The sequence below is a fragment of the Astyanax mexicanus genome, chromosome 2 (genome assembly GCF_023375975.1).
Source record: "Astyanax mexicanus isolate ESR-SI-001 chromosome 2, AstMex3_surface, whole genome shotgun sequence".
In the NCBI taxonomy this organism is placed as follows: domain Eukaryota; kingdom Metazoa; phylum Chordata; class Actinopteri; order Characiformes; family Acestrorhamphidae; genus Astyanax; species Astyanax mexicanus.
The window spans coordinates 6,493,865-6,521,358 of NC_064409.1; the positions used below are offsets into that span (position 1 = coordinate 6,493,865).

At 38.0% G+C, this 27,494-nt stretch overlaps 1 protein-coding gene across 2 annotated transcripts; it reads left to right on the forward strand.

The window, feature by feature from the left end:
* Positions 1-25,425, forward strand: ipo8 (importin 8). Of its 2 annotated transcripts, none has more exons than XM_022671830.2 (25): positions 1-559; positions 3,652-3,733; positions 3,863-4,019; positions 4,165-4,323; positions 4,826-4,982; positions 5,656-5,745; positions 5,875-5,969; positions 6,320-6,404; positions 6,840-6,974; positions 7,076-7,175; positions 8,500-8,576; positions 8,700-8,816; positions 9,393-9,482; positions 9,953-10,118; positions 10,298-10,458; positions 13,507-13,632; positions 13,755-13,830; positions 15,555-15,680; positions 16,494-16,591; positions 17,202-17,297; positions 17,462-17,682; positions 19,738-19,943; positions 21,837-22,064; positions 23,024-23,153; positions 24,573-25,425. In XM_022671830.2, coding segments are annotated over exons 1-25 (3,063 nt in total). In that variant the 5' UTR covers positions 1-475; the 3' UTR covers positions 24,574-25,425. The 2 variants fall into 2 exon arrangements, with proteins under 2 accessions (XP_022527551.2, XP_022527552.2); XM_022671831.2 differs by having other exon boundaries at positions 2-559; positions 13,755-13,821.
* Positions 25,426-27,494: the final 2,069 nt, after the last annotated feature.

Here is a 27,494-nt window from a genome sequence, read left to right on the forward strand (position 1 = left end):
GCCGGTGTTATGTCGATTTGTGCTACCTTGTTATACCGTGCTACCCTAGTGTATACTTAAAGGTGAAAATACCAAAAAATAAATCGCTGTATCAGGGTATAGTTACATAAAGTAATATAGGTTTTTCTTAGATTTTTCTTATATTAATATAGTTTTACACGGCTCGAAGACTCATGCAAACAGTGACAGTGAGCTCTGATTTTATAATAATATAATATATAATCCACAGGACAAAAAAACATTATTATTAAAATTATCAGGAAAAACTGTAAAACATGAAAACTTCAAAAATGAGAGGTTACGCATGCGCAGATTCTCTAAGTAGCACATATCGACGGGTAGCACAACTGAACAGAACACCGGTAAACGGGTGGAATCGTGTGGAAGTGGCCCAGCGGCCGTTGTGCTGTCCGCTGTTGCCCGGCCAGTTCAGCCGCAGCTCCCGGTTACTGCCAGCCCGCTCCCCCCGGCCGCCATGGATCCGAACCGCATCATACAGGCCTTAAAAGGCACCATAGACCCGAACCTGCGGATAGCGGCGGAGAATGAGCTCAACCAGGTGGGGGAACTTCTTTAGCTCGTGTTTCTGTTTCCCATCGAGCAGCTCGGGGTCTTAATTCACTGCCTTTATACCGGTTAACGCTTTTAAACCGAATCAGAAATCAGATAAACACTTCTCTCTGTGTCTAATATTAATATTATTACAGGTTGATAGATTATATAGGTTATTAGTTGCTGCTGTTTTGTCCTGCTTGTGTAATTTGAACGTTGTAGTGTAGCTATCTTCTCAAATTAGCTACATAAACTGATCAATAAGCTAATTTACCTAACCTAGCTACAATAGTGAAGACACAAAATGATAATGTGAAAGTAACGTTTTACATTCAGATTTCCTGAATCTGCTGTTTACTATTGCAGGTTTTAACCTTAAACTGCATCACTGATAGTTAGGTAGATATAGGTTATAAGTTCTGACTAAGGTTTTAACTACTGACCACTCAGAATGCCACCAAATAAAAAAAGGGACGCCCATAAAAATGTGTGTACAGCTCTGAAAAAATTGAGACCACTTCAGTTTTTGAATCAGTTTAGATTTTGCTATTTATAGGTATATGTTTGAGTAAAATAAACATTGTTGTTTTATTCTATAAACTACAAACAACATTTCTCCCAAATTCCAAGTAAAATATAGTCATTTAGAGCATTTATTTGCAGAATATGTGAAATGGCTGAAATGACAAAAAGAGTTTTCAGACCTCAAATAATGCAAGGAAAACAAGTTTACACTCATAAAGTTTTAGGAGTTCAGAAATTAATATTATGTGAAATAACCCTGGTTTTAAATCACAGTTTTAATGCATCTTGGCATGTTCTCCTCCACCAATTCTACACACTGCTTTTGATAACTTTATGCCACTCCTGGTGCAAAAAAAATCAAGCAGTTCAGCTTGGTTTGATGGAGGTTTTCAATTTGTTAAAATAAAAGAAACTCATCATTTTTAAGTGGTGTTATCTGTTCCCAGAATTGTATGTATGTATAAATATGCATGTATTGGTAGTGATTTTGTTAGTTAGCTAATAGCAAATGTGTTGTAGCAACAGTTTAGCAAAGTTTTTAGTGTTTACTGTAGGAGCAGTATCCATACCAGCAGCCACTATGACCTCTTGTTACTGACGCCCACAACTGCAAAACTCAGGGCTTATCTAAAATCCCAGTTTCCCACTGGTAAACACAAGTTTGTGGTGGCGAGTTTGTGCTCTCATCTCGTGAATACGATATTTCCGACACAACTTGAAGGCAGCATGTATTAGATGAATCTCATGAATTTGGACTGGTAAAACTTGAGTTTATTTAGACTGATGAAATTGTTTATTGTCTTCCATAGGTTATGCTTTCTGTTTACACTCAGATATACATGGGCTGTATAATAGAACATAAAAAAACAGTTAAAAAAAAAACATTAAAGTCAGCTGTCTGCTGTTTACAGTCATGTTCCTCTGTCCTTCATAACCAGCTAACCTTAAATTCATGTTGTGCCTGCTATTATTATTTTTTCACTGCCCCCAGTTAAAATAGCATAGACCCTGGCCAAAAATCATTTTACTTGATACATCTCCTCTAAGCATCCTGCTTCCTTTAACAGTGTGTTCAGTAAACTGTGTAAAACCATGAGGATGTGGCAGGTGAACCAGTGTGAGACCACAAGAACTGTTAAGTACAGGTCTCGTCCTTTAAACCATTAACCACAGGGTTGTAGTCTGTTACTCCCAATATGCGTGGCTGGACTCTGTAGGGCTGACAGACCAACATTGACCAACATTGCAGGAAATATTTTTATTTAAAAAATAAAGAAAAATAAATTATGTTCAAGTTGAACTTGCAAGAACAATGATCTTATATCACCATAAAAACCACCTGTTTTTATTGTATTTCTTTTTTTCTTTAAGGTGATGTTTGGGTTAGTTCAGGGGGTTATTCCACAAAGCAAGCTAACTCAGTGTGCTGGCTTTTTATTTTCATTGTGGGAGATTATATTGTCCTCAAAATCATGCTCTAATTCCTCTTTGAGTCAGATGGCCAGATACCTACACACATACAGGGTATGTTCAGAACCCCACAACATGCAAGAACTGCACTGTTATTCTGGTAATAAAACCACCATGGGTTTTTTTTAATTCTACTCTTTAATTAATAATTAATATTACCCACCAGTAAAAAGGCATCAAAAATGAATATGATCCGTCCAGTTCCTCTGTGTGATAAACTTTTCTCCTAATCTGAATCCATCCAAAAGCAGGTGGTGTGTTGTAATGATCAGGCTATATTTAAAAAGATAATCTAGGTCTATGGCAAAATGTGGTTCAGGTCAGTAAGGTAGATGAGTCTTTCTGTTGGATTAGATGCATTTGACATTAAATTAATCATCAATTAATAAATTAATCATGTGTAATACAATGCCTGCATTGTATTGACATATGTGATTGTGTAAAATCAGTCACAGATGCATGCACTGAACAAGTTATGCATAAAATGTTTTATAAGAGGACAAGAGAATTGACGAGATAATCTTTCAACCTAAAAACACTCACACATCTCAATCACCCTCACTCTGCACTTCTTTGAGAACACATTGAGGACACTGTATGCCTACTTAGTCATGCAGTTATCTATTAAGTCAATCCTGTGGCTAGTGGTGTGCTGTATTGTAGTGTACACAATAATATCACCAACATTTTTAAATATCGTAAACGATATTGTACCCTGAAATATTGTGTCATATCACCCACCCCTAATTATCACATCATTGTTCTACTTTTTTTTTTGTGCTTTAGCAAAATAAAAATGTACACTGTTCTCATTTCCCATTATTTATCTACTAGAGACAGTCCAGTATCATTTATTTTACTTTAATCCTGGATATCAATCCTGGATTTCAGTTAGGGGTGTGCCATATCATATGGTGCAATGCAATAATAAAATGTAATTTTTAATTTTGTTGCAGTAATGTATCCTTTAAATGTTTTTTAATTCAATGTTTTGTCATATTGCCAAGAGTATCATTATCTTGAAAATACCATGAAAAATATTGTGATATTATTTTAGGGCCAAATGTGTAACCTGTGTAATCTATGTACACTTGTGTTTTTCAGTCCTACAAGATCATCAACTTCGCTCCAACTCTGCTGCAGATCATCGTGTCGGAGCAGGTGGAGTTTCCTGTGCGGCAGGCAGGTGGGAAATTTAAATTAATTGTATTTAAATTAACTTTAAATTAATGTAGTTTGCAAAGCTACTTTTTTTTTCATTACCAAAGTAAATGCTTCTACGGGATATCTTTAATGGCATCTTTATGCCCACTAGCTGCCATTTACCTGAAGAACATGGTGAGTCAGTACTGGCAGGACAGGGAGCCCACTCTGGGGGAGGTGGTGTTCCCCTTCAACATCCATGAGAACGATCGAGGCCAGATCCGGGAGAACATGGTGGAGGCCATTATTCAGTGTCCGGAGTCCATACGGTCAGTCAGTAATATGCACACGTTTTTTTTTAGTGTACGTATTATTCACATCATATGCTGTGCTATGCAGAATTCTTGAGTTCTGTTTTTTTATGTTCTGTTTATTTATTTGTGATAATAAAGCCCTGAGTGTTTTATCTGGCAGGGCTCAGCTGACTGTCTGCTTGCGTGCCATCATTAAGCACGATTTCCCGGGCCGCTGGACTGGCATTGTGGATAAGATCAGCTTATACCTGCAGTCCCAGAACAGTGGGAGCTGGTATGGAAGTCTGCTCGCACTCTATCAGCTGGTTAAGACCTATGAGTAAGTACCTTGTGAGATTTTATATCAATTAACGCTCTCATAATACCTACACAGTATGTTGCCAAACAACTCAGCAGCATCCATCCATCCATCCATCCATCCATCCATCCATCCATCCATCCATCCATCCATCCATCCATCCATCCATCCATCCATCCATCCATCCATCCATCCATCCATCCATCCATCCATCCATCCATCCATCCATCCATCCATCCATCCATCCATCCATCCATAATACTTAAACTATTCCTGTCTGATTATTCCTGTTAGTTGATTAATTGGTGTGTTCCAAGCTTCTTTTGCTTGTAATCTATATTAGCCTCGGCTGCAGTACAAAATAAAATGTATTTTCTTTGAATATATTGCCATCTCTTTACTGATTAAATATATTACAGTAGAAGCTGTTTCTGTCCACAGTTGACCTGCATGCATTAATGACAGTGTGTAGAATTCTAGTGGCAGTTTCAGTGTAGTGATGCTTTTTTCTTTTTTTAAACAGGTTCAGGAAGGCGGAGGAGAGAGCTCCACTGCTGGCTGCCATGCAGCTGTTTCTGCCCCGTATCCAGCAGCTCATCACCCAGCTCATGCTCGACGCCACAGTCTTCTCTGTGCTCATCCAGAAACAGATCCTCAAGATATTCTATGCCCTTGTGCAGGTCTGCATAAAGCACTTTCATGTACTGCTCATAGGAAATCCTTCCACTAATAGTTTTAGAGTATTGTACCGTGTTTTACAGACTATAAGGCGCACTGAACGTCAATGAACGTCTAGCGCACCGGATTATAAGGTGCGTTATGCGACACTAGTAAGGAACTGGGGTGTCACCATGTTTTCCTTCTAATTCAGCAAGTCTTACTGCTGGGTGACCGACGTGTAAAGCTAAGCTAACTTAAGTAAACAAAACTGAAATTCTTAAAAAAACGTTCTTTTAAAGTCTAATAAGCACTGGATGTTAATCTACACAGATTTCTTTCCTAAAAACCATTTGTTTGCGTGAGTCAAGTGCTTTAGTTTATTTACAGTAAGCTTAGATTTCCAGATTTCCACTAAGGCTGGATGCAGCTAATGCTAATGCTGCTCCAGCAGTGCTAGCCGGGATTTGCAGCAGGCTACAGGCCAATAATACTCACCTCTGAATGGCAAAAGAGCTGGTGCTTAGCACGGTTAGCAGGTAATGCTAATAATGCTCCATTAGTGCTAGCCGGGGTTAGAGATATTGAAACTCTAGTATAACGCTGTACTTCAGCAGGAAAAATGCAAGGATTTTAAGTGTGTGTTCTGTGGTTGTGTTCTCAGTAGTTATGGCTTTGTGTTTGTGTTGTGTGTAGTATTCCCTGCCTCTTCAGCTGCTCAGTAACACAGTTATGACCCAGTGGATGGAGATCCTGAGAGCAGTCGTGGATCGAGATGTTCCTCCAGTAAGTTTTTTTTTTTGTTTGTTTGCATAGCTTTCGGTACAGATTGATGATACAGTTTTATTTATTTTTTCCTGTAAACACTCAAGATCGATTTAGAAAACAAAAGAGGTTTCTTTCTTTGGCTTATAGGAGACTCTGGAGGTGGATGAAGACGATCGGCCGGAGTTGGTTTGGTGGAAGTGCAAGAAGTGGGCTCTACACATCATCACCAGACTGTTTGAGAGGTGACCTCAGAGCCACAGCCTGAAACAAAACCATGCTTGTTTCTCAACATCAGTTCATTCTACTGTGTCGAGTCGACATAATATAGTCTGTAGCTCAACCTGTGCGAGAGCCCTACGCTGCTGTGCATGTTTATACTTCTGCGTTCATGTGTCTACGAACCAGTAGGGGTTAATGTATGGGTGGGAACACAAGGCTCAGCAGACTAATACCAACTGCTGCTGTCTGTGATGCTCGATGCGTGGTTATATTTCTGGGGAGGTGTGTGTCAGGCTATGGCATAGGGTACGGCATAGGAAGTGTAAAATGTCCATATATATATATAAATAAACATTTTCTTTTTTTTAACCAGGTATGGAAGCCCTGGCAATGTGACGAAGGAATACTTTGAGTTTGCTGATTTCTTTCTGAAGACATACGCAGTTGGAATTCAGCAGGTAAGCAATGATTGTGTTTTCAGAATTTCAAAATTTTGCGTATCTTACATATTAAATAAAACTGCAGAGAAATTAAAATAGTTTTTTTCTTCATGATTCAATTATTGAGATATAAATGCAAGTCCCACAGGAACTGGAGATCCCAATACAAATGTCACTACAGATGTCTGCATGTTTTAATAAATAGAAATTGCAGTTAAATCCGGAGCCCCTGCTCTGTAACTTGTGTGGTCTGTCACTTTATTGTTAAGTTGCTGTGGTTACAACCTGTCCTTTAAGAAATTAAAAACACACAAATTCAAATATAAGCTTATATACCCAATAGTGGCAAAAAAATCTATCTACTGTATCTATATGAGGGATATACAGCTGAGTAGCAGCTGAATGGGTTCCTCTTTCCATGTCCTGATCAATTATCACACTGTGTTCCTGCAGGTGCTGTTAAAGGTGGTCGATCAGCACAGGCAGAAGCAGTATGTAAGTCCACGTGTGCTGCAGCAAACTCTGAACTACCTGACGCAGGCCATCTCTCACTCTATCACGTGGAAACAGATGAAGCCTCACATGCAGGTCTGCACAATGCCAGGGAATTAAGGGCTGAATATACACTGTTTTAATGAAGTATGTTTCCTTTTGACTTACCTGTATACCTTCCTCTCTCCCTTTCCCAGACAATAACTCAGGAGGTGGTGTTCCCTCTCATGTGTTATAAGGATGAGGATGAGAAGCTGTGGCAGGAAGATCCATACGAGTACATTCGCATGAAGTTTAGTAAGTGTTCTCTCTTTTTCTCTCACTCTTGTGACTCTTTTTGACAGTGGGATAGTTTGCACAGTGTTACTGGGTGTACATCAGAGTTGCCAGGTTTGCAGTTTTCAAATTGGGCTTGTTTGAAAATCCAGTTGCGGGTTTTTATTTTTTTGGGCTACTTTAAAAAATACTGTGGCCAGTAAAAAAATTTTATTAAAAATTAAATAAGTGTTTTGCCTTGGATGTTGAACATGTAGAAGTCGACACTAAAATCAGTTTTACTTGGAAGATTAATTACAACAATAAGAACCAGGAGAACATAACGACATACGGGAGGACAGAGTGAAAAGGAGAGCAAGAGATGGACAGAGAGAAATCACAAAGTAACCAGAAATCACAAGATGCTAAAAAAATATATATAATAATAATAATAATAATAATAATAATAATAATAATAATAATTTGTTAAAAAGGAGAGAAGAAAGTTTAGGAGGGGCAAAAAAAAAATGTAAGTAAAAGTCTTTTTTTTTTTTTTTAAATAAATTGCTATAAAATGTTCTTGACTGGAATATAAAACTGTTATAAAAGAACTAATAAAACACTAATGTTACAATATTATTAATGACTTTAAGATAAATAGCAATACTGATAATAAATTACTTATAAACCTAATACTAAGTGCCATTTGCTTCAAATGTGTGACAGACATATTTTGGGCTAGTTTAAGCTGGATATTTTTCTTGGACCTGGCAACCCTGGTGTACCTAGATTAGTGTTAGGTACTGTATTCTATATAGTTTGGACACATCTCTTCAATTTATTTTTTTACATTGTAAATTTAATATTGAAGAATATATTAAAGCTTTTTAAATACAGGAACTTTCTACACAAAAAGTGTTAAATAAACCAGAATATGTTTAATACTTTAGATTATTTTAAGCAGCATGTTTATCTTTGAGGACAGATGAGGGAGAGTCACCTGAAATAGTTTTCTCATCGTCTTGAAGGAAGGAGTTCCTGGAGGTGCTGAACAATATAGTTGCTGCTTTTCCTTCATGCTGTGAAGCTCCAGCTCATCCCAATTAAATCCTCTCAAATCACCATCTCAGTTCATCAGGTTAAGATCAGGGGATTCATGTGCAGGACAAACACTTTTATTTACTGTTTACTACATAATTATTAATTATTTTCATGTCTTTAATATTTATCTACAATGTAGAAATTACATTACTTTTGACTGGTACTGTAAGCCTCATAACCCCAGTGCAAAACTAAAAAAGCAACCTTTTAGACACCAAATATGATTTAGCTATATAAATATAATGCTGTTGTTTTGTTGTTGTAGATATGTTTGATGACCATGTGTTCCCCGCTACTGCTGCCCAGACTTTACTGTGCAAAGCTTCCAGGTTGAGGAAAGAAGTGCGTAACACAGCTTTACATTCTTATGTGTATAATAATGTGTATTTATTGAGCTGAGTGGATTACTTTTAAATACATTATATTTTATATTTAAGCGTTGACCTCTTGTCATTTCTACATCAGGTCCTTCCTCAGATGATGGAATTCTGCCATCAGATTTTAATGGACCCCAATGCTGACCCTCGCAGGAAGGATGGAGCACTGCACGTGATTGGTGCCTTAGCTGACCCGTTATTAAAGGTATAGAGACTGGGCTTCAGTCATAGAGCATAATCATATACAGCTCTGGAAAAATAAAGAGAGCACTTCAGTTTCTGAATCAGTTTCTCTGATTTTGCTATTTATAGATTTATGTTTACATAAAATGAACATTGTTGTTTTATTCTATAAACTACGGACAACATTTCTACCAAATTCTAAATAAAAATATTGTCATTTAGAGCATTTATTTGCAGAAAATGAGAAATGGCTGAAATAATAAAAAAGATAATAATCAAATAATACAAAGAAAACAAGTTCATATTCATAAAGTTTAAGAGCTCAGAAATCAATATTTGGTGGAATAACCCTGGTTTTTAATCACAGTTTTCATGCATCTTGGCATCATGTTCTCCTCCACATCATGTTCTCTTACACACTGCTTTTGGATAACTTTATGCCACTCCTTGTGAGAGGTTTTCAGTTTGGTAAATTTAAAGAAACTCATCGTTTTAAAGTGCTCTCTTATTTTTTTTTCCAGAGCTGTTTCTAAACATAATGCTTCTATTTTATTTTTAAATACATAATTAATCTCCTTTTGTCTCTTCATCTCTGTAGAAGCGAATATACAGAGATCAGATGGAACTCATGCTACAGAATTATGTATTTCCTCTGCTCAACTCGAACCTGGGCTACCTGCGGGCCAGGGTGCGTATGAACATGTGTGTGTGATGTATTGATTGCTGATGCTTGTAAGCCTTAAAATTCCATATTAGTAGCCGCTAACCGCAGCGCTAGCAGAATATAAATGCGGCCCGTTAGAGCTAGTGTTTTGGTAACGCAGGGGCTATCAGCCAGCAGTTCGTCCCACATAGCTTGTTTTAACATGGCAAAAACGCAGACCACAGTCCAATATACTCGCCTCTAAACGATGAAAGAGCTAGCGCTGCGGTTAGCGGCTAATGCTAATGCTGCTGCACCCAGTTTTAGTGCTGGAAAAACTTCAGTGAAAACTCTTTATTATAATGCTGTACTTCAGTGGAGTGGCTTTAACTGCTCCTAAATACCTGACTGGTAGAATTCATACATAAGACGCACCATTATATAAGGCTCACTGACTGTTTCTACATGCTTGCTCTGGTTCTAAGACAGTGTTTCTCTGTTTATTTTGTGCGCAGTCTTGCTGGGTTCTGCACTGTTTCAGCCCTCTGAAGTTCCATAATGAGCTGGTCCTAAGAAATGCTGTAGAGTTGGTCAAACAAGATCTCATCGCTGACCAGGAGATGCCTGTAAAAGTGGAGGCAGCCATCGCCCTGCAGACTCTAGTCAGCAACCAGGAGCAAGGTCAGTCCTCCACACTCGCAGCGACATGTTTTAAAATGAGGTCATCATCATTCCTAGCAATTCCTAACATTCCTTCACTGCTGGAACTTTCTTTACTTGGATTTTTTTCTTAGTTCTCTGCATTAAGAGACCTTTTTCCTGTTTTGTGTGTGTGTGTGTGTGTGTGTTTGTTTGTGCAGCAAAGATCTATATCAGACCGTTCATCAGGCCAGTGATGCAGGAGCTGCTGCATGTTATCAAAGAAACAGAGAACGATGATCTCACAAGTGTCATTCAGAAGATGATCTGCGAATATAATCAAGAAGTGGCAGTGATTGCAGTGGACATGACTCAGAACCTGGTACAGAGACTGTCTAAATAATATAAAATATTGACGCTGTCCAATGAAAAATAAGTGTCTCCAAAACAGTGAGGAGAAAAAAAACTTCAAAACTTTCAGTAAAAGAGTTTTTTCAAAGGTCATTTTGAAGTATTTCTATTGGTCCGTTCATCAAGAAACGTAAAGGACAGTGTAAAGGACAGTGTAAAGGACAGTGTAAAGGACAGTTTGTCTGTTCAAATTATGGATTAAACTTAAAATCTACACAAATGGAGATACATGTTTTTCATTGGAGGGTGTTGATATTTTTTTTAATGGTTCTTTTCTTAATATAATTTTAGCATTTTATTTTGAGGTGATTTTGAGCTTTAAACTTATATCTCAGTCTTGATCTCTTAGTGCCACTATGCTGTATATTATATTACCATTTGAATTTTTTCTGCAATGGGATTAATTATCAAATTTTTTAAAACCCTTTTTATGATAAACTGGGAGTGCTGGAGCAGAAAAAGGGAATGGATCACAATATGTACAAAATATAGGAACACAAATCTAGAAATATAACATTACAATGATATTTATAATTTTAATAATATTTATTTATCATCTATAATAAAAAGAATACACAAGAAAAAAACTAAGGTTTGTTTTCAGCATTTCATACACTGCACTGCAGAAAACAATCTGTTCGAACTGCGCAATTGTGATGTTTGTAATGAAACCTGCAGCTTGTCAGATGTCTTAAAGGAGAACTCCAGTGTGAAATTGACTTTTGGTGTAGTTAAACATAATAAAGAGTAGTAATCTTTGTTGAGTAGCCCACCTCCGGTCTCCAACAGCTTTCTGAGATCCAACAATTTTGTGCAGTTTGTCCAAACAGGCTAAAATGAGTTTAAATGGGGCATATTTTGCACCTGCAGATAAATCCCTTTTTACACTGTTATCCAGGTTCAAAGTAGCTCCACATCTTATTGGTAGAATCCAGAGAGCCCTGACATTTAAAGCAAGGCATTTAGAACTTTAATCCTGCAAAAGAAGCTTATTAAAAACCACTGTTTACAACCTAATCGCCATCTTAAAGTAAAGTCATGATAAGCACGTACTAAGCACGTAATGTTATGTCTCCTCTGTTATGTCAGCTGAATCTGTGCACTTTTAAAGTGATCCACGAAAAGCGATTTATCTGCAGGGGCAAAATATGCCCCATTAAAACCCATTCTAGCCTGTTTGGACAAATGTTATAAAATTGCTGGATCTCTAAAAGCTGCAGGAGAATGGATGTGTGCTATTCAACAAAGGTTAGTACTCTTTTTCACACCGGAGTTTTCCTTTAAAACCTAGTTATAGAAAAGTCTGTACACTTGACAGCAGTCATTTTAATACTGCCGGGCGGTTATTTCCTTTCCAGTAACACAAGATCGGGTTCTGATCTCAATGAATACGGACACACCAAAATATATTTAAACCTGTAGATCTAATGACAGTTTCCATTCAAAAAGTATAATGTGATATAATTAATCAAATAAATAACTGTAACCAATTCATTTCACTACATTCCCCAGCCCTTCTCATACTCTCCATTTTAATACAGAGTAATGAGCCCTTGTTGACTTGGCCTCACCATTTTCCATTTAAGAGAATCCTCAGTGCCAACTTAAGAGTCATTTCATTAAGTGAAGTTTATTAGATCAGCCCGTGGAGAGAAAAGGGATCAAGTGAACTTAATATTACAGAATAAATACATCAGTTCAGACTAGTGTTGCAGAATAATAATAATAAAGAATAAAGCGTAGTAGTAGTAGTAGTAGTAGTAGTAGTAGTAATAATATATTGATATAGATTTTTTTTTACAAACATACAGCAAGAAAATGCAACTTTTAAATGAAGTGGACTAAAAATAAAACAAAATATAAAATAGAACATTAAACAGTTTAAATGCACCTAAGTGCAGCTGATTTAAGTAAAATCAGCTCAATTAAACTGGACTTAAAATGGACTATAACTGGAATTAAACTGGACTTAAAATTCAGATTATATATATTAAGATTGTATTGTTTGGACCATAGACTGTATATAAAGATGGTTTGGACTTAAAATATAAAAAAAAATATGGAAGTTGTAAATATACATAGTGGCCAGTGTGTAAACCTATTGGAATTTCATGGTTTTCTGCAATAATTTGTCTAAAATGTGATTTGGTCTTTAAGGGTGAAATCAGTGGTGGTGACGAATATAATGTACCTAAAAAATAACACTTATTTATTTATTTATTTATTTTACCTTTAATTACTCATTCAACACTCAGAGTACTTCATTCCTGGATATATTGAGATATTTAGAGTGCATTATTAATATAATGACATTCTGGATCATTGACTTCTGTTACAACTCAAAAAAATATATATATTTAAAAATACAAAAAATCTCAATAATATCATGTCATACAATAATAACATTTTATTTTTATTTTGTTGCAGTAGCGTATTCTTAAAAAAATAAATTAAAGTGAGTATCGTTATTGCAAAAATACCATAAAATATTGTGATATTAATTTAGGTCCATATCGCCCACCCCTAGTTAAAATTAAGATTGGATTTAGTGTTGAAGAATTATCAAACAGCTTCACACACTGTTTTAATACTTTACTGAGTTAGTTAACGTGTTTAAAATAATGTTTTTTGTTTTTTATTCTATTTTATTGTAAAGGCTACAGAGTCATCATCCACAAAATAGAAATGCAGCACACCTCTGTTCTAAAGCCAGACTTAGGTCCAAACAAACAATAAAACATTATCTTCAGCCTTCCTGAAAATAATCTGCATTACAAAATTGGCTCACTGTGACTGACCTTGCTGGAGGCTAGTGAATTTAAATTAGAAAACAGCGCTCTGTGCGTAGGTGTGCTGCACTTCCGAATCCGAATGCTGAGCTGCTTTTGGCATGTTTATCACATTATTAATTCAATTCAATTCAATTCAATTTTATTTATATAGCGCTTTTTACAACAAGGTGCACTGGATTGGCTGGTGAGCGGAGCAGTGATTTAATTGCAGGATCTTCTCTGTGCAGGCAGAGATCTTCAGCAAGGTTCTGCAGAGTGAGGAGTACGAGGAGAGTGAAGATAAGACCGTGATGGCCCTGGGTATCCTCAGCACCATAGACACCATTCTCACCGTCATGGAGGACCACAAAGAGGTCTACACATGCACACACATGCAGACATGAGTACACTCAAATACAAATACAACGTATATCTGCGTATCTGTAGATATGCAGTCAGATGGTCACAAGAATGCAATATCTCTCTTATATCATAGATCACTCAGCAGCTGGAGGGAATCTGCCTGCAGGTGATTGGTCTTGTGCTCCAGAAGCCCATCATAGGTATGGCAGGTGTGTCTGTGAAGTTGCTTTTGTATATAGCATTGAAAAACCTTTATTCTGCTTATTTTTTTCCTTAAAACATGATAATGAGCACAAATGCCCCTCCAGCATTTAAAACACAACGCTTTTAGCCGATGCTCTAAAAAGGTGTACAATGCTAGAGATAGGGCTGTAGTGTTGCTCATGAACAGAAATGACAAATTTTACACTATTAACTTGCTCAAATTAGCTCCACACTTTATTAGTAGAATTTTAAGGGCCCTGACGAGCATGAATGAATAGATAGGATAGGTGAACGGATTTCAACAAATTGAATTGCGTGGAAATGCATGCATTCCAGCCGTTGCTGAAAATATTTCTAGAATATTTGTGCATTTCAACCAAATTAATTAGTTTGGCATCAGGAATCGTATGTTTCTATGAGCTGCTTGGATGGCTCCCTTGCTGTGACGTCACAATAATCCATAGCATAGAACCCCCCTTGCCCCACCCACTAGAAGAAACGGCCATTAAAGAAAACGCCATTTGGTTATTTTGGTTGAGAACCTCAGACAGTACACAGCGAGTTTAGCCAGCAGAGACTTTGTCTGAGGGAGGGATCTGTACCTACTGTCCGTGGCAAGTCAACAAATTAGGGAGATGTAAGTACTTTCAAATGATGAGTTTTGTGCTTGTATCACAGTTTAGCATGAACTGATTTTTTTTTTTTTTCCTCCATTTAGCACAAGCTAACATTTAAAGACACATTTAAGGTACACGCTCAGCAATAGGCCAACAAAAGCTTATTTGCATAAAAGTAATTCTGAAAGGGACTGAAACTGATCAGTATAAAGCTATATAGTGTTTTGTAGGTTACCATATAAACATTTGGAGGCCCCTGATTGGATGTTTTGTATTATAAAGAAATAAAGAAATAAGAGGCTAAGGAATTTCTTTGATTGCATATGGCTAAACATCTATAAAATCTATAAAACATACAGGAAAAGATCATTACTCATTATTTTCTCAAACATTTCTTTATTTAGACAGACTTTTTATAAACAGGCCACATGATTTTATCTATGTAGTGGCTTGTAACATTGGTATAGCGTGCTAATCAGTGAAGTCCAGCAGTCCACTTTTTTTTCTCACTCTCTGAGGCATAACTCCATACAGCTAATTATAGCAGCTCTACACAGGGTTCAGTACCTTGACCTGAGCTCCCCAAGTGAAGGTCAGCTGAGAGGCGTCTGACCCTGCCAACACAGTTGGAAGCTGGATCTCCAGATGGTACATAAATGAACTTGTGAAACTGCAGAACACCATCTCTTTACACTGTACGTTTTATATTAGGCTGAAGAACATAACAATCTGCTAAATAGAATAGTGGAAGATGTCCTCAGTGTCCTGCATGGTGTGATGACAGGTTAATTTAGAGTGGTTTAGAATTCTGGAAAACATTTTAAATGGTTTTTCATAAAGCATGCACAGAGAGTGCATCAATAGCATAGCAGTGCCGCATATAATAGTGTATCTATATAGTAGTGTCTTCTATCTTCTGTAAAAAAAAAAAAAACCTAGACACTGTGAGTAGGTGTATCTACATGATTGACTGGTACTGTCAGCTTCTATTCTTATACAGCTTAAAAAGAAGTAATGGAAACTGTAGCTTACATATAAAAATATATCATTTTTGAGTGTGAATTTAGACATCATCCTCTCGCTGTGTCCCTGTCCCACCCCCCCTCTCTCAGAGTTTTACGAGGAGATTCTGTCACTGGCGTTTGGACTCACCTGCCAGACCATCTCCCCTCAGATGTGGCAGCTGCTGGGTGTTCTTTATGATGTCTTCCAGCATGACTGTTTCGACTACTTCACGGGTAATACCTCTGTACACTTCAGCCCTACATAAAAACAGCATGACTGACTGTCTTTCCAGGCCAGGAAGTGTCCATCTTCCCCAGGTGCCCTTGGTTCAGAGGACACAGGACACAGGACACAGGTCTTACTGTCAAAATTGGGAGATAAATGTTTTATGTAATATTTTATGTGACCCAGTCTGGTAAACTACTCAAACCTTGTTCTAAGGACTGTAAGATGTAAAACACATACTTGAATAATTTTACCATATACACATTTTATGATGTGGAATGCACATGTTAAACATGGCTTTTAACAAAGCATTGCTGTTAACATGGTATAAAAAATGGTACAACAAATATCTTAATAAATGTAGAAAAATGCATACATAATCGTTAAGCCCTACTCTCATCCAGTACTGAATTTGGAAGAAGGTTAGCAAAGTTAGGCTCTAAATATCTCAAAGTGGCGGATTTGAAAATAGCGAAACAGGTCAGATCGGTGAAGATTAAATTTTACTGATAGCTCATCAAAGCTTAGAAATATAGAATCTATATATGCGTCCCTAAAGCGAGAAATGCCTTGTCTGCACCAGGTACAAGGTTATTTCTATTTCAAAGGTGGGTCAGTGTAGTGTTAGGAGTCTTGCCCAAGGACTCTTATTGGTGTAGCACAGCATTCAGTCACCCAGACTAGGAATTGAACCATAGTCTCCCACATGATGTGGTAGCTCACTTACAGGGGGTGGTGTTCTCCACTGTTCCACACCATCCATGATGATGATGATGAAGATGATGATGCTCATGATGCATTTGCTGTGTGTTTGCCTGCAGATATGATGCCTCTCCTGCACAACTATGTAACTGTGGACACAGACACACTCCTTACCAATCCCAAACACCTGGAGGTCATTTACACCATGTGCAAAAAGGTAAGCTTACACCAGGGGTGTCCAAACTTTTTTTGTTGGGGGCCAGAAGATGAAATATATTTGAAGTCACGGGCCACACTCTGTAATAAAACAAATAGTGAAATATACCACTTTAAATAATACTTTTTCCTGATTATTTCATTTACACACCATTTTACTTGACTTACTATCTTTATCTTTGAAAGTGTTGTGTAAACTAAGATTTTTCAAATTAATGTTTCATTTCATGATGTCTCTTAATATTAAACTCCTTAATTACGGCAACTTTTAGACTCTTTTGCCCGTTTTTCTGCACTAGAACTGCGCCCCCTTTCCGCTTTTAGACCCGTTTCTTTGACCCGTTTCTGACACCCAGTGTTCAAACTTTGAATCTCACATTATAAAAACCTGCTTAACAGCGGGCCAACTTTCATTCTATTTCTAAAATACCTCACAGGCCGCTCCAAAAAAGGAAACGGGCCACAAATGGCCCGCGAGCCGTAGTTTGGACACCCCTGGCTTACACAGTGCGACATTATCTTTTTCTTTGTAAAGAATTCTAAAGCTTGAACTGTTGTGTGACCCAGTTGTTTTCAGTCGTTCTTGACCTTTCTTGTTCACTGACCCTCAGGTCTTAACAAGTGATGCAGGGGAGGATGCAGAGTGCCATGCTGCCAAGCTGCTGGAGGTCATCATCTTGCAGTGCCGGGGCCGGGGCATTGACCAGGTCAGACAGGTGGAGAGTTCTGTGGTGTGGCAGATTGTGGTTTTGGATCTGCTAAGTAGACATAAGTGTCCATTTGTTACCATGAAAGAGTCAATTAAAATGAAAAACGTGTGAAAATTGTGCTTGTGTGTGTGTGTGTGTGTGTGTCCATCTGTCTCTCTCAGTGTATCCCACTGTTTGTGGAAGCGGTGCTGGAGCGTCTGACGCGGGGTGTGAAGTCCACAGAGCTGCGCACCATGTGTCTGCAGGTGGCCATCGCCGCGCTGTACTACAGCCCCTCACTGCTGATGCACACGCTGGAGAACATCCGCTTCCCCCACAGCCCCGAGCCAATCACCGCCCAGTTCATCAACCAGTGGATGAACGACACGGAGTTCTTCCTCGGGTACGCCCACTAACCCTCAGTATACCATCTAATTAACAGCACACATACATCATCTAAACACAGCTGGGACAAATTATAATATACAGCTCTGGAAAAATTAAGAGACTACAGACAACATTTCTCCCAAATTCCAAATAGAAATATTGACATTTAGAGCGTTTATTTGCAGAAAATGAGTAATGGCTCAAATAACAAAAAAAGATGCAGAGCTTTCAGACCTCAGATAATGCAAAAAAAAAAAAAACAAGTTCATATTCATAAAGTTTTAAGAGTTCAGAAATCAATATTTGGTGGAATAACCCTGGTTTTAAATCACAGTTTTCATGCATCTTGGCATCATGTTCTCCTCCACCAGTCTCACACACTGCTTTTGGATAACTTTATGCTGCTTTTACTCCTGGTGCAAAAATTCAAGCAGTTCAGTTTGGTTTGATGGTTTGTGATCATCCATCTTCCTCTTGATTATATTCCAGAGGTTTTTGTATCATTTGAGGTCTGAAAGCTCTACATCTTTTTTGTTATTTCAGCCATTTCTCATTTTTTGCAAATAAATGCTCTAAATGACAATATTTTTATTTGGAATTTGTGAGAAATGTTGTTCGTAGTTTATAGAACAAAACATTACTGTTCATTTCATATTACTTGAATCTGGAAAGTGCTATAGGGAAAAACGGATGAGCTTGTCTAGGAAAAGTGCCAGTGTGCCAGTTTGTTAATATCCATTGATTTGTCTTGTAACTACAATCAATTACAGGGATTATTCGAGCTGTAGGCTATAGCTCTATCACTGTTCAGTTTATTATGGCAGTTCTGCAAATTATAATCATGATTCTAACCTTCAGGGAAATCCTTCTTTTGTCTTGAGAAAGATTTCTTGTAGGTTTTGAAGCATTGCTGCGAGGACTTGCTGTATTCAATGACCAACGTTAGTAAGGTCAGGATATCAGATGGATGGATGATAACTTGCCCAACTCTTCCCAAAAGCAGCATGATTCCAAAAAGCACAGTCCCACTACTTTAATGCTTCATGGCTTTTCCCAAAAATCTTCTGTGCGTCTTATAATCCAGTGTCCAGTATTAAGGAGCAGTAAAGCCACTGTGCTGAAGTAGAGAGTTATACAGGAGTTTCCGTTTAGTTCTCCAACACTAAGACTGGAGCAGTATTAGCATTAGCTAAGCTCTTTTGACGTTCAGGGTTGAGTATTATCTGCGTGTAGCCTGCTGCTAACCCCATCTAGCACTGCTGGAGCAGCATTAGCAACTAAGCCTTAGCTTTTCCACCGTTCATTGGTGAGTATATCGGACTGTAGCCTTCATGTTTACCGTGTTCAAACAAGGTAAGGATTAACCGCAAGCTAATATAGCCCTGGGTTACTGGAACACTCAGGGTTCCCCCGTGTAGCGCTGTCAGGCTGCTGATCATCACTAGCTGCTAACCATAGCTAGCACTGTTAGTGCTATTGCTGCTGCACTCAGCTGTATAGTGGAAATCTGGAAATCTAAGCTTACTGTAAATAAACGGAAGTGCTTTACTCACCCAAATGAAAAGTTTTCAGGAGAGAAATCTTTATAGATTAACATCCAGCACTTGTTTGATTTTTTTTTTTAAGAATTACAGTTTTGTTTACTTAACTTAGTTTTAGCTTTACAAGTCTCACCATCCAGCAGGAAGACCTTCTAAATTAGAAAGGAAAATAGGCCAACACCCTTTTTCCTTACTAGTGTCACATAATGTGCTCTATAATCCGGTGCGCTCTATGTATGAAAATAGACCAGAAAATAGACATTTATTGATTGTGTTCCTTATCATCTGGTGTGCCTTATAGTGCAAAAAATACAGTATAAGTGTTTTGTATCTGGTAAAGTTAGGCCTGGCTGATTCTTTCAGCAGCTCTTGGTTTTACAGTGATCTAGCATATTTTGAGCAGTTATCATAGCCCAGAAATTCACTGTTTTCACTGTTTAACTTTATGTTTGTCGTTATGTTCTGAATAAATCATCTGAATGTGTAAAGTTAGATCACTGTGGTGTGTGTGTGTGTGTGTCTGTATGCAGGCTGCACGACCGCAAGATGTGCATCATAGGCCTTAGTCTGCTCATGGAGCTCTCCAGCAGGCCGGCGGTTCTGGAAGGAGTGGTGGGTCAGATCATCCCATCCATCCTGCTTCTTTTCTTGGGCCTCAAGCACATCTACGCCTCTCGGGTCCTTAACAAACCTGAGGAGCTATCCAGGGCGCAGGGCGCTGAGGAGGACGAGAATGGTAAGAGTTCAGCGTTTTCTTGCTTTGCTGTGCTTTCTATCTTTAGTATAGAGGACTGTGCTGCTCTAGTCCTGCAGGGAAAGTAGTTCTATAGGGCTTTATGATTTCTCAACTGTGCCACACCTGATTCAGCTGAGTTAGGGTCCAGTAAGCTGAAGTGTGGATTGGAAAGCGCTGAACCGTGCCTTGTTTTGACCCTCCAGGGCTAAAACTGAGTGTACAGTAGTGCAGTGCAGGGGTTTTTATATGTTGTTGAGGTTTTTATTTCTGAAATTGCCAATTACTAATTACTCTATCTCCACCGTTTCCAAAGATAGTGCAGTGCTGCTTATTTCCTTTCTCTTTCCAGTCTCAGCCACACAACGTCTGTTGATTTATCATTACCACATGGAAAACCGGAGGCATCAGGCAGCTGACTGAAATAAATTGGAATTAATTACCCTGCGTTTTCCTGCAGCCCCCTCAAGCTCTCTAATGTTCTTGTGTAGTCAAGTGCACAGACTTACATTTAAGGTAGCCACAGATGCATGAATGAGATTTTCCTAGCCAGAATTCTCTTGTTTTTCATCTCATTTATCTGTCCTCCACTACCCCCAGTTCAAATTTCAGCTTCATTGAGTTGCTGTGCACCACTTTTTTTCATGCATGCATTAGTGTTTCAATGTGAATGCTGTAAAAAAAAAAAACACAAATTAGGAAAGAAACAACAGCTCTTTTTTACATCATTTGCACTGATAATACAAACATAGTCAGGAAAAGGAAAAAGAACTACAATTTTACATAAAGAAGTGAGCAGTAATCAGACTAATGCTTCAATCCACAGAAGCAACTGGAATCCAGGCTCAGAAACGTGTAGCTTTCAGGCTCTGCTTAATGCAGAGCTTCTCAATCGTGGTCCTGGAGCTCAACAGCCTCACAGGTTTTAGAGTTTATACTAATTACAGCTCACCGCTGAGTGTACTACAGCAGGAAAACACCAAGGGTGATCAAATCCCATTTGTTCTTGACTAGAAATATGGGCTAAAATAGAGTAGTGTGATCAAGGCATTACCTGCAGTGTTGAATTTATAGTCTTTTTCAAAACTAGGTAAATGGGTTTTAAGAAGTTTTTTTTTCTTTAGAGTGTTGAATAAGAGATGAAGAAGTGTGCCAAATCAAGTATGGCTTCACTTTTTACTTTTTTTTGTTTTTTTATATATATATAAATTTATTTTAGATTTTTCTCATTTTTCCTCTCAATTTGGCCATCCAATTGTCCCACCCCTTTATGCATTCCTGTCATCAGTGGCGCCTGCGACCCTAGAAGGGTGTGGACTAGGGCTGCAACTAATGATTATTTTGGTAGTCGACTTATCTGGTGATCATTTTTTGGATTAGCCAACAATTATTTCTGCCATGTCCTCCATCTCTAAAAACAACAGAAAAACAGCTAAACATGAGATTTTAAAGGCATTTAAATGTCCACATGTTGTTTAAACGTGGAGAGTATTGATATTTTATTAAAAAAAATTGTCACTGTCCAATGAAAAACACTTATCTCCATTTTTGGTTTACTACATAATTTGAACAGACAAACTGTCTCTTACACTGTACCAAAATTTCTTGATGAATAGACCAATGGGAACTCTTCAAAACTCTCTTCAGGAACTCTCCCTTCCCAGAGGGAGAAGACCAGAGCTACATAAACGGGATTCGAACCCATTAACCTCCCATTTATAGTGGCAGCGTATTAGACCGCTGGACCACTATGCGCCCCATATAGCTTTACATATCTACTCAGTTCTTTTGAAATCAGCTATTGATCCGGTGGGCTTTTACGTTGTGTTCAGTGTATAATATTATTACTAAATATGTTTTAAGTATTTATTAGAAGTTTTTTTTTCTTCTTTTCAGAGGAAATTCCAAGTGATGAAGACGAGGTGAGAGAGAAGAGTTCCAGCATGCAGTCAGCGATTGCCTGCACTGGCAACGGCAACGAAGATGACGAAGATGATGACGACGACGACGATGATTACTGGGGGGATGAAGGTCTGGAGGGCACTGCCTTGGAGGAATACAGCACACCGCTGGACTACGACAACGGAGAAGACGAGTATCAGTTCTTTTCTGCCTCTCTTCTTCGTAAGTACCATTCTAATAACATTTTCTACGAATTACAAACCTTACTCCTGTACCAAGCGAAACAGAGAGACGGCTCCTGCTAATTATAAAAGTGATAGTATTGATAGTTTTAGATTTAGACATTTACAGTATTTAGCTGACGCTCTTATCCAGAGTGACTTACAGGACTCATATTAATGGCATATTAGAAGCACAGTCTCCCTCACAATATGCTAGCTCAATGGCAGATAGTGGTGTTATCCACTTCGCCACACCAAACATAGTATTAAATGAATACAATGTTCCTCTTACCACAAAAGAGGTCCACCAGACTGATTATGTTTAGCATTTGAAGTTTGTATCTTGGGTTTTGCACTTAAGCTGTAAGATTAACATTGCGTAAAAAGTGGGGGTGTATGAAAATTATAATATATTAACATATTAGAATATTAGTTTTTGCAATACTGTATTTATTGTTAAAATTTAGCATCAATTTTGGATCATTAAAATGTACAAAAAGAAAAATAGGCATTGGAAAACACCAGGTGCATATATGACTGATATTTTGATTTTTAAAAAATCTGCATTCAAAATGTTCTGTAATTCCAAGACTATGATTTATCCATATATATATATAATTTTTTTTTTTTTTTCAAAGAGAGTTTGAGGTTTACCATAGTTGATTTCCATCTACTGAGGTCTCATTTTTAAACTGTCACATGGTAAATACCATAGTAAAACGTTTTCTAGTCTAGACTAAGAGCATGTTGGTTTAGATATGCAGTTCTCATAATGCTTAGTATTTGAGTATTGCAGCTTCAGTTCAAAACTTTAAAAACAACACCCCAGAAACCAGACTAATGTACTGCATTTATGGAAAATAAAATATTACCCCTGGCTAGATTGTTGTAAATGTAATAATGTGCGGTTAGAAGCTGTGCTACTGTCAGTAACTGTGTGTAAACTGTGTGGAACTGCAGGAGTGCAGAGCTCAGATGCGAGCTGGTACCAGTCTCTGACACAGTCTCTGAGCGATGATCAGAAGAAACAGCTGCAGGAGATCTACAGCCTGGCCCAGCAGAGGAGGAGTGCAGCAGGGAAAGGCCTGTGGTGAGAAGCCCAATCTTTCTGTTCAAGCCTTCAAGGCCACAGCAATAGAAAAAAGAAAATAAAATAAAAAGAGGCTGTTTTAGCTGCTCGTCAGTGCTGTTGTTGCATCTGAAGAATCTGTAATATATTAGATTATGAACATGTACATGTCTTAGTAGAGAAACTTTGGGAATTGATGAATAGTCTAAATGAAATGAGTCACTTCTTAATTAACATGTACTTTTATTATTTAAGTATAATTATTATTTTAGAACAGAGTTACCAGAGGAAAAGATTAAATCCTCCCCCTAAGAATTGGGACAACCCTTCAAGCACCCGATATATCATCAGGCGCGCTAAAGTTCACTAACCTATCTGCTTTTGCTGCTGCTAGTTAACTAGTTAACTTTAGGGTGTATTTTACTGTATGTGTTCAGAAAGGGGGGAAATGGTGCAAAAATGTATTATTTTTTTTTTTTTGTTAATTCCTTAATTCCTCTGTGGTGGGAAGCTGAAATTAGCTTTGATTAGCTTTTATTTCATTTTATTTTTGTTCCACCTTAAATGCTGCAGGCTCTGCAGTCTGTTGCACCATTTAAGGTGGAACGGGAAAGTTAGCTCGCTACTGAGACAAACTACTAGCTATTTGTATATAAAATATTGAAATTACACATTAAACTATGGTCATATAAAAAAAAGTGATAATCGTCACTTTTTACAAGGAAAATACTTTTAATACATTTGTGGGATTCTTTGGTCGCTAGTTCCGCCATCTTATCAGTGATTCTCATACCCCCTCAGTTTGAGGTGCGCACCTGAAAAATCTCGGTATGAAGGACTAACAAACCCTATCCCTTCCCCCTAATCTACCCCTCCAGCCTCACAAGAATTGGGATAAGGGTAAGGGGAAGGGGCAAAGTGTGAAATGGGATTAGGCCTGTATCTTTCCAATACTTCAGCATATTAAAAATAGCCTATTGCAATGTTAATAAAATCATTAGTAATTAATAATAATTAAGTAATTACTGCAGGATGTGAAGAAAAAAGTATATATTTCCCAAACTATGATTTAATAAACATGCCTTGTCATGCTATTCAATTATTAAAATGATTTCTGTGGCATTAAAATGGTCTTGAAATGACAATAATATTGTTTATCGCAATGATTTCTTCAGCGATAAATTGGCAACAAAAACATTTTATCATGATAGTCTTATGTGCTGACGAGGAATCATATCATCTGTAACTTTACATTTAGGTATACAGTTTTCTATATCTAGTATGATATATTTAAATATTCTATGCATGAGCTGCTGCTTTTTATTTTTTTTGACATATGGAAATTCCAACTGCAGAGAGTTATGTAAATGTTCCTCCTCCTGCTGAGTGTAAAGGTTAGCTCTGTTTTAGCTGATTTTATTTTCTCCTCTTTTCTTTAAGAGATCTGCTGGGCTCTGTGTGGGAGGCGCCACAGTGGTTGGATGGAGAAAAGACTGTAAAGACTGTAGGTTTGGATCTGTGATTTGTTTTAACCCTGGAACCAGCCACCATTTTACACAGATGCACCTGAATAAAGAATTGCCACCGGAGAGAGCCATTTCACCCAGGACAAGAGGGGGGTTTCGGGGAGGCAGGGAGAACGAGCCATGACCCAAAGCAGGCTCTCCGGATCCAGAATGGTAGAAGGACCACTGAGACACTTCACTGATTGGACAGAGAGGCCTTGTGTTCCAGTGAGGCTGAAGAGGCTGCTCTGGGTCTACCACAGCCTGACTCTAGAAACACCAGTTATGAATTGGGGTGCGTGAACGAGTGAGCGAGTGAGTGATGGATTGAGCGAGCGAGCAAGAGAGAGAGAAGTGTGTGTGTGTGGGTGTGTGTTTGTGTGACAGTATCAGCTGTGTGTGTGTGTGTGCAGCTAAACCATTTCCTTATTGTTTGCTGATACTCCTCACCTCTTCCTCCTATCCTGAACCAGAGTCCAGAGTGTAATAAGAGCTGCGTAAAGCCCATAGAGACACACACACACACACACAACAGACAACCTGTCTCACAGGCTCAGAGAGTCCTAGATGGACAGACAGACAGATGCAGATAAAGAAGATCTCTGCTGGTTTTGCTGGAAATGTTCTGGGCCTTCAGTGTTTTGTAGGTGTGTTCCTGTCTAGCTCGTGATCTACACACTGGGATGACTGTGCTCTATATTTGTTACATGTTTGTATGTTTGATTTTGTTTTTTTGTAACAGTACATTTTGAGAATTAACTTAAGTCATAAAAATTAGTCCAACACTATTTCCTCTATCGACTCCCTCAGTTTTTCGTGTGCATGCGTGTTTGTGTGTGAGAGAAAAGTTGTTTAATACACTCTGATATTCACTGTGGCATTGTTTCTATAAGCTTCTGCACTGTCACAATATTTATTTCATTCCAGTGTTGCATTAATTCATTAATTTTTCACCAAGATTTTGCAGCAGCATTGATGATGGTAGAGTCTGACCACTGCACAAAGCAGCTCTTCTCCATCCAGCACATCCCAAAGATTCCCAATGAGGTTAAGATCTGGACTCTGTGGTGAACTCTCTCTCAATCCATGTGTAAAAAAATGATGATCTCATGCTTCCTGAACCCTGAACTCTTTCACAATTCCAGCTCCATGAATCCTGACATTGTTCATCTTTAAATATGTCTGTGTTCATCAGGGAAGAAAAAAATCCATTGATTCAGGAATAACCTGGTCTATATTCAGTATATTCAGGTAGTCAGCTGACCTCATTCTTTCAGCACATACTGTTGCTGAACCTAAACCTGCAGACCAACTGCAGCATCAACCAACCCCACATCATTTACTTACTTAAATCCAGGTGGAGATTTTTTTTTCTTGCCAGGCAGTGTATTATGTGTTACTGGTAACATATTACACTCACATGCAAGATATTATAGAACAGGAACAAGTATTGTGTCCCATGACTTTTGCCCTTACTTTTGTCCTATGAAGGCTAAAGGTTGCACTGACCTGTAGGACATGCACGTGGGGCATCCAGCATTACATGTAAACAATCCCACTGTAAGTGGTAATGCTTTTGTAGCTTTCTGTGAATAAGCAAGGCAAGCAAAACATTACCTGATTTAAAAAGAGCTTAGAGATAAATATAAGCGTTAAAAGCATTTCTTTAATAATTTTTGTTTAGCTTTAAGTAATATTTAAGATTAATTTTACCTCCATCCATCCATCTGTTTTAGACTAACAAAAAAATGGATGAGCCTGGATCTAAATTTGGGTTAGTAACACCTCCTTTGCAATGTATTACAGTGTAAAAGCAAATGCTTGCTTCAGCCAGCAAAGATATTTTTTTTCTTGCATGCATTGCTCCTTGTGTACCTGAAAACTTCCAATGTCTCTTGTTGCAAAACAAGCCCAAGGTATCCCTTATCCTTTTATCTGCTAAATTTCCTTGAGTCACTATTTCACTGAAGAACTTTTAAACTTCTTTTTGTTGGTTGGAACTCTGCAAATGGTGCAATTCACACATTCATCCACAGAGGGCCACCAGATGTTTTACCATAAATTGGAGACTTCCAGAAATAAATCCTTTTTAACAAATGAGGATCACCAATTTCAGTAGTGACTAGTTTAGATTAGAAACAGAATCATATGATGAGTGTTTGTTTTCCCTCAACAGAAAAGACAGTGTTTATGGCTGACAATCATCATTTGACAGAGGTCACACTGGAGGCGTTACAATTATTGTGTAAAATATCCTGCTGCTCTTTATTGATTTTATGTCCTAAACAGTGCTGAGGAATCATCACCCCTCTCTCTCTCTCTCTCCATCCTTCCCTATCTGTTCTTAATTTATCTACCTTTTTCTCTTTTCTCTACCTCTCTTTCTCACTCTAAACTTCATTTTCTTCAGTAGTCCCTATAAAGCTTTCTTACATGCCTTTCCTCTCTCATGCCTTCTCTCTTTACTGTTCACCCCTCTGTAACACTTTCGAGCTCCCTGCCTACGTCTCCTTTTCCACCTCTTTTTCTCTATCTCTCTCTGACTCCTATCTTTCTCACTCTATCCCTCCATATCTTTCATCCAAGTTCCTATACACCTTTCTCTCTCACTTTACTCTTCTATCAATCTTTAGCATTCGCTTATACTCTTCCTATTGCTGTAATTCCTTCTCTCCCTCCCTATTTCCCTCTCACACTACCTCTCTTTCTCCCACTCCTTTACTCTCCCTACTTCTCATCACTTTTAAGTCCATCCTCTCTTTACCTTTTTCTCTTTTTCTCCATCTGTCTCAATTATCTCTTACTTTACCTCTCTCCTTCTCCCACACTTCTTCTTTTTCTCCCCTACTTCCTTTTC